The 8,432-nt window shown below is 32.4% G+C and overlaps 1 protein-coding gene across 1 annotated transcript in view; it reads left to right on the top strand.

The window, feature by feature from the left end:
- Nucleotides 1–203: 203 nt before the first annotated feature.
- Fbxl5 (F-box and leucine rich repeat protein 5) overlaps nucleotides 204–8,432 on the top strand; it is a 32,480-nt gene continuing 24,251 nt past the window's right edge. Inside the window, exons 1-4 of the mRNA XM_015481969.2 lie at nucleotides 204–421; nucleotides 3,104–3,199; nucleotides 4,489–4,675; nucleotides 6,589–6,771. Of these exons, the coding sequence (XP_015337455.1) occupies nucleotides 287–421; nucleotides 3,104–3,199; nucleotides 4,489–4,675; nucleotides 6,589–6,771 (601 nt within the window). The 5' untranslated portion in view covers nucleotides 204–286. The remainder of the gene's footprint in view (nucleotides 422–3,103; nucleotides 3,200–4,488; nucleotides 4,676–6,588; nucleotides 6,772–8,432) is intronic.

Genomic DNA, 8,432 nt, shown 5'->3' with positions numbered 1-8,432 from the left:
CATTTTCCTGGCCTAGTATACTTTTTAATCTTACCATTATAACTTATTTATTTATGAATTTCCTTTATTTGTACTTTAATATAACCAAATGCAAGATAAATATCTTTATGTGAAAAGTAAATGGGAACACATTTGAATATTCTTTATTGGTACATTGTTACATATTTGTATGTATTTATTATGTCCTTTTTAACTTTTTATTTAGCTTTCTAAAACCAACTTTTCCAACAACAACGATTTCCGTGCTCTTCTGCAGTCTTTGTATGCTACTTTCAAGGAGTTCAAAATGCATGAACAGATTGAAAATGAATACATTATCGGTTTGCTTCAACAACGCAGCCAGACCATTTATAATGTACATTCTGACAATAAACTCTCTGAGATGCTTAGCCTCTTTGAAAAGGGACTGAAGAATGTTAAGGTGAGTTGCAAAAATAGGTATATAACTATTAAAATTTATGCCATCTTTTGTTATGTCATTGGCAAAACCTGTTAGCAATTTGTAGTAAATGCTATGATGTTAAAGGAAAACTATAGTCTGCCTTTTTAATCATTTGTTAAAGATGGCTATGAAGGCTTTTTCAGTAGGGATAACTGCACTGGGGGCTTGCAGTAAGGAAGAGATCTGACTCAACTGCAAATACAAGAGTAAGTTGGAGTTAATAGCCAGGAAGCAAGGTGGGGGTCAGTGGAGGAAAAATGATCAGGAGGATTCTTGCTATGTCAATTCTACAGGATTTTTACTGAAGGCAGGCCAGGGTGGTAGGAGACTGAGGGTAGAGGGATGAGGAATTTGATCAGATACTGAGGTGGTCAGATACCAAGGGTAGAAGAGTTTTGATAAACTAAGCAGGATTTTTACTGAAGGTGTACTACGAGGGCCAAGGACAGAGTCCAAGGTCGGGTCTAATTGAGAAGAAGGCTCAGAAGAGCTTGGTTAAGTTTCATTAGAGTCTGTCAATTATGACTTTATTACTATTTAATAAAAAATTTAAATGATGTCCCTTACTTAGTTTTAAAATTGTTTTCTTGAGTGAAATATTATAAAATTGTTATATTCTGTTAACATTTGCTAAATTCTTAAAGGAAAGTTATCAACCCAGGCACTGGTGACTCAGGGAAAATTGTTACTTAGAATGAATAAACACTTCAGCTTTATAAATTTCATTTATTTTAAAATTGAGTGCTGGAGATGTAGTTTAGGATAGTGCTTGGCTAGCATTTGGGAGGTTTTGAGTTTGCTCCCTAATTCCACAAATAACAACAACAAAAACATCAAGACAACAAAAATTGCCGGCTATAACATTTATTATATTTGATTTTCCTAATTGTAGGAAACAGGGTGGTTAAATATGATAATGTTGGTTGTATAATATAAAATTAAAGGCACTGAGGATTGAACCCACTAGTGCTTTACCTTTGAGGTATATCCTCAGCTCTTTTTTTTTTTAATTTTTATTTTTAAATTTTGAAACAGGGTCTCACTAAGTTGCCTAGGCCCTTGTGAAATTGCTGAGGCTCACCTCAAACTTACGATCCCCAGCCTCAGCCTCTCCAGGTGCTGTAATTATAGGCATGTGACACTATGCCCAGGAAATTAAAGGCATTTTTGAGTATGGTTTAGGATAGTACTATAGAGAAATTTTCATCTTAATTATATTTATGTATTGAAGGATATTTAAAATTTGATCTTAGTTTATTTCCCTTCTGGTTCAATGAAGCATAGGTTTAAACTACCGTGTGTCCGTCACTTAGATTTTGTTCTAGAAAGACTGTTTTGCAGCAGGGTAGAGGATGGATTGAAGGGAAAGAAGCCTCAAGTAGAAAGAATACTATAAAAAAAAATTTATTCTGATAGTCTCTGAAACGATACTTAGTAGCTACTTATTGGGGAGATGGGAGATTGGGTAGGGTACTGAATAGTAATGAGAGATTTATTTTTCTATTAAATAGTCCTTTGTACTTTCTGAATATTATATCATACTCATGTATTATCTAAAGTAGTGTCTAGTGGAAATAGAGAAGAGGGAACAGATTTATGTAGGGAATGGGACTGATAGAATGTAGTGATAAGGAGCTAGAAAAGATAAAGATAAGTGATTATTGAGCCTGTCTTTCTAGGGTAGTAGAAGAGGGTTCTATTTGAATTGTTTATATAATCTAAGTGGGCATTTATAGGAAGAAGGTGAGGCCTGGGCAGAATTAATGGGTAAAAGAGTGATCTGGTGTAGAAAAACAAATTTAGTAGTTAGAGCAAGTAAGTAGAAATGGAAGCCATGTGGACAAGCTTAAGGAACATGTGTAAAATTCCAAGAAAATATGACATTGAGTTAAATATTGGGGAGCAGTTGAATGAATTAGCTCAAGAAAAAGGATGAAATATTCTCGTATTTTTCAAATTTCATTATTTTGTAATTTGAGAGGCCTGATGCAGAATAGGTGGATAAGTTACAGGGAGATAGGATCTCAGTTCATGAGAGGAAGAACTTTTTGGTGTTGTCCAAAATTAAAACGATCCACTTCAAGATGTACTGAGTCTCTTGCCTTTAGAAGTTTTGGTACTAATGTATATGAGCTTCTGTCAGCATAACATAATAGGTATTTTGAATTTTTTTAGTGGAGAGTATGTCAGATTACTTTAAAGGGATTCTATAATGATGAAGTCCACCATGTCCTTGTGGACTACTTGTAGATACATTGAAAACCAAACATGAAAATTATGTAACTTCAGAATCAAATTAGTGGAAGTTTTAAGCAAATACTTGTTATTTTTAGACTTTTAAATGATATTTTTAAAGAGAAATAGGAGATCAATTACATTACTAAAAATTTCAAATCTTTTTATTTGGTGGTGCTGGGGTTTGAACCCAGGACATCGTACATACTAGATAGGTGCTCTTCCATTGAGTTATACTCCTAGGCCTAAGGTCCTGTGATGATCATAAAAGTACAGAGGCCACTGTGCTGTTTATCTGTGGTTGTTTTTTTTTTTGCTTGTTTCTTTGTTTTTTTGAGGTTTTATGTTGAATTAACTTCTTGGGATCAGGTGCAATGTAAATAATGAAGCAGAATTTTTGTTGAAATACAATATTTTTGTTTCCAGAATGAATATGAGCAGTTAAATTATGCAAAACAGCTGAAAGAGCGATTGGAGGCCTTTACAAGAGATTTCCTTCCTCACATGAAAGAGGAGGAAGAGGTAAGTGTAATTTTTTTCCATTGAGATTAGATTTACAAAATTTTAAAAATATTTTACCATATTTTCTTCAAAATATTACATAGGAAGATATGTCCAGTTGATGGAGAGAAGCCTCCAGCTGATGAGAGGTTTCTAGTTCCTTTGGGAACTAGAACCCAAGGGAAAAAAATGCATTTGTTTTAAAATCCTCATGAAGGCTATTGCTTTTACAGAATGTGTTTTCATATGTGCAAATGGCACTGTATTAAGCGTTGATGATTTTTTGTGTCACCTTAATATTTTTGCAGAACATTTAGAGAATTCTGGAATTTTTTGAGTATTTTCTTTGTGCTAAGTATAAAGAGTTTTTAGAGTTTTTTGTTTTGGTAGTAGACTTTAGTAATTAAATGATAGTCTTAAATTTATCTTCTGCCTAATACACATGTATTACAATATCATTGATTGAACCAGCAGAAAATATTCTATTCTTTCTCTAATATGGGATGAATGTCAATATAATATACAAAGAAAGAAATTATTTTTTTCAACTACAAACAGTTACTATAGTGATTATCAGTATGGTTTCACCTTATAATCAATTAGCAATAATAATAAAATAATAATAAAAACCCACTTACATCTTAAGCCCATTCCAGACCAATTAAATCAGGTGGGAGGCATGGCATGGATCTTTTTTCAAGGTTCCCCAAGTCATTATAACATGAAGTCAGTGTTGAAATCACTGAGTTACTAGTGCAGTGCTTTTTAACCTGTGATACCTATTATTTTAATAAGTGGAACTAAAAGAAAACCTTGATTCTGTGTCTGAATATTATAAATTCTATAAATATATCTATAAATCTCCATGCATAATTGGCAAGAAAACCAGTGTACCGAAAAAAAACAAAACAACAACAACAAAAAAAAGAAAACTAAAATAATGATTAGAGGAAACATCTTTAAAGTCCTGAAACATTATTGACTATCTCAAGGTCTCAGTAGTGTTCTAACTTTTATGATTCTAGTATTCAGGGTATTATTCTCATTTGAGGAAGAGACCCTGTTTGAAAACCTTCTTGTCCTAATGTTTTAAAATTATTTAGGGTCTGACTTACTAGCTGACAAAACCATAGAAGGATATTTTAGGGGATATTCTTTTCAGTTTTGGGATAAACTGACTTAGTGATAATAACTAAAATTTTTATCTGATTAAAATATAAAACTATAATACTACACTTGAGTCAATAATAATTTAAAAGGTGTAGAGTAAAATAAAACCAAATATTTTTTCTAATGAATGAATGTTTTAGGTTTTTCAGCCCATGTTAATGGAATATTTCACCTATGAGGAACTTAAGGACATTAAAAAGAAAGTGATTGCACAGCATTGCTCTCAGAAGGATACCGCCGAACTCCTTAGAGGGCTTAGCCTATGGAATCAAGCTGAAGAGCGACAGAAGTTTTTCAAATATTCTGTGGATGAAAAGTCAGACATAGGTGAGATTCATTTGTTTGTTTATTAATTAGTACTGGGAAGCGAACCTAGAGGGGCTTTACCACTGAGCCACATCCCCAGCCCTTTTTATTTATTTAATTTTTCTCAGCCCTTTTAATTTTTTGAGACAGGGTCTCACTAAGTTGCTTAGGGACTTGCTTAGTTGCCGAGGTTGGTCTTGAACTTCTGATCTTTCTGCTTCAGCCTCCTGAGTTGCTGGGATTATGGGCATGAGCCATCATGTCCAACTTGAAATTTGTATATTTAAATAAAGAACAGTTTACTAGTTCAGGGCCACAGGCGTCTTGTGATGAATTGTAGATTTTGTTTGAGGAATGATTTAAGTCAGACTTGCATTGTGGTCAGTTGAAATCATTTATTTCCATTTACAAATGTAATTCTATTTTAGAACTTAGTGTTGGTGATTTTATACACACACACACACACACACACACTTATAGCTATTTGCAATATAGGGTTTCTTGAATGAATTTAGATATACTTTGACCAGTCAGAATTGTTGAGAACTACCCTATACAGACCACCTAACTTTTGAGCTCCATTGACTAAAGTGGGTGCTTTTGTCTTTCCTTGTGTTTTTTCATTAATTTTCAAAGTCGGTATGTTTATGCACATGGCCCCTGACTTACCATGGTTTAACTTATGATTTTTCAACTCTGCAGTGGTACAAAAGCAATTCACATACCATACTTCAAATTTTGAATTTTCATCTTTTCCCAGGCCAGCTATATGCAGTATGATATTCTTTTGAAATGGTGAGCAGCCTCATTGAGCTCTCAGTCTCATATTTTATTTAAAGAAGTAGGTAAGACTCATGTTGAAACAAAAATGATTTTATAAGTTAAGCTATGATTAAACCCATAAAACTTGTAAGCTTTATTCTGAAATGCAGCTTGTGCCTTAGATACCAAGCTAAGACTTGTTGTGTCTAGTTTAATTGTAATTATAACACAGGATTTAAAAGCATCACACTTGGTACATTTAATTTTCCCACTCTTTCAAAGCAAATTATAGCTGCATTAGTTTTAAAATATTTTGCATTTTAAGGTGGCAGTTTAAAGTAATTTGATCATAACATTTCTGTATTTAAATTCCTTTATGAAGGCAAATCAGATAAAGTATTAAAATTCTTCATAGTACTTTAGTGATAAATCTTTCATATCTTATATTCTTTATTGTAACACCCATTTTCACTTTTCTTTCAGAAAATTGGTACTGAAATAATAGATTATAGGAAATTGTATAACTATTGACTTACTTTCTGCAGTTGTTGCTAACAAAGATTCCTTATCAATGTGTACCAGGATCAGAAATAGTTATATTATGTAGTCGGGGCTAACACATAATTTAAGTAGGTAAAGGCACCTATAGGTTAAATAAGTCAGATTTCACAGACCTTTTATATGAAATACAAAAATCAAAGAGGAAATACAAGGAAGGACTAATAGGAGTCATATGCATGAAAAAAAATGTCATGAGATTTGTATGTGTCATTAAAAATGCCTTGGAGATCTCATAATCTGGCTGACTCTACTTGTTGATTTAAAGCGGTATAACCTGTTTGGTTCCTTTTTCAAATGATGCTACTTATGCTACAAAGTGAGTATTGTTTTTTCTGTGATGCCTTTGTAAAAAAAGGAAGTCAATTCTGTGTTCATTTTGTAGCTCCCACTGATGAAGTATGATCTGGGCCATGATAGTTTAACCCTACCGGTTCTTAACAAGTTTAACATCTTCATGTTACCTCTAATACGTGTTGTTTCCATTTCACATCATGCAAGCAGGAAGGATTTAACTTCAGGCACTGGATTTTACTTACAGAAATGTGATTGTAATTTCTCACTGCATTTACTCTTGTGTCCTTTACTGCTAAAGTTTATCTTTTTTATTTCAGAAGCAGAAGTGTCACAGCACTCCACGGGTATAACCCATCTTCCTCCTGAGGTAATGCTGTCAATTTTCAGTTATCTTAATCCTCAAGAATTATGTCGATGCAGTCAAGTCAGCACTAAATGGTCTCAACTGGCAAAAACGGGATCACTTTGGAAACATCTTTACCCTGTTCATTGGGCCAGAGGTAGGTAAATAGGACTTTTAGTTTGTTTAAAAAATATTTCCATTTGTTTTTCTAGATGAATCCTCATGGCTATTAATAATCAAGGCTAGGCAGGAAAACTCAAAGCTTGACCAAAAAGTAGATTTTGTAGTTAAATGATGTGTAACCATGCATTTTAGAAAAATTAGTTGCTGAAGTATTCATGGGTAAATTATATATCTTACCATTTCCTTTGAAATAATTAGGAAAAAATAATTGGGAGAGGGAATGCAAAAAACAGGAGCAAAATGTCAATAATTGTTGAAGATAAGTGATGGGTATATGGGGATTCATTTTTCTACATTTGACTATGTTTGGAGGTTTTTAGAATAAAAACTTAAAATTAAATGTATTTGATTTTCAGAACTTCTTTAAGTAACCAGATTGAGTATTTTTAAAAAACAGACTAAATTTATTCTGTATAATTTAAAGATAAGGCACCATTATCCACTATGGCTGTCTTGGTAGTGGCTGAATCCGTTTTTGTCTTTAACGTATCTTTCTTTTTTTTTTTTCTTTTAGTAATTGTTAATGCTTTGTTCTCTAAACAATAGATTAATAACTAATTTCATTGTAAGTCAGTTTTACATATGAACAACTAAAAGAAAAATTTCTTTTCATAAGCATATAATGCATTCATGGAACAGATATAACTAAATATATATACAAATTTCTGTCACTAAATTAGAGTAATTTGTTTTAGGTGAGAACTAACCTCTAAATTCACATTAATTTTTTATAGTTTTCTCTGTGTGACTTAGTATGGAAGTATGTATTTTTCATAAAAGTTTGTTTGATTTGAATTGTGAGTCTTATTTTAAAATTTTATTTGTTACAATAACATGTAGCACTTTTTTTTTTGAGAGGAGGATCTCTCTGTGTTGCCCAGACTGGCCTCGAACTCCCAATCCTCCCGCCTCAGCCTGCTGAGTAGCTGGAATTACAGGCGTGGGCTACCATAACCAACTGGTAGAACTTTAAAAATAATGTGTTGTTAGATACTTAATATTTTTTGTGTGAAGCTATTTGGAGAATTAGGTAGACTTACATGATTCAAATGATTATTATTATTATTATTATTGTTTTATTAGTTACACATGACAGTATAATGATCTTAACATATCATACATTTGAATCATAAGGATTATTTTTATGTGGAATGTGTTTTTAATTAGTTATTGTAGGATAATGACATTGAGCAAAAAGTTAATAAAGGCAAATATGGATATATCAAATACTTTTTTGTTCAGCTTTTTTTTATTGAGAATATTTAAGAAAAATATATAATTAGGTATGATTTGATAACAGTGTTATCAAATGTGATAATGCTTTGCTAATTTCCATGAAGTTACCCAAATTCTTTTTTTTTTTTGTTTTGAGAGTGAGAGAGAGAATTTTTTTTTTAATATTTATTTTTTAGTTTTCGGTGGACACAACATCTTTATTTTATTTTTTATTTTTTTTATGTGGTGCTGAGGATCGAACCCAGCGCCCCGCGCATGCCAGGCGAATGCATTACTGCTTGAGCCACATCCCCAGCTCCCAAATCTTTAAATATGCTTCTTTCTGGTTTTAATATATTTATACAAAAGTTCTGATAAAAAATGGCTTTTGTTACTTATGGTATTTTATGTCCCCCCCCC

The sequence above is a fragment of the Marmota marmota genome, unplaced genomic scaffold (assembly GCF_001458135.2).
Source record: "Marmota marmota marmota unplaced genomic scaffold, marMar, whole genome shotgun sequence".
Classification (NCBI taxonomy): Eukaryota; Metazoa; Chordata; class Mammalia; order Rodentia; family Sciuridae; genus Marmota; species Marmota marmota.
Note: the sequence above shows the minus strand (reverse complement) of the source record. Positions and strands in the feature narration are given on the sequence as shown.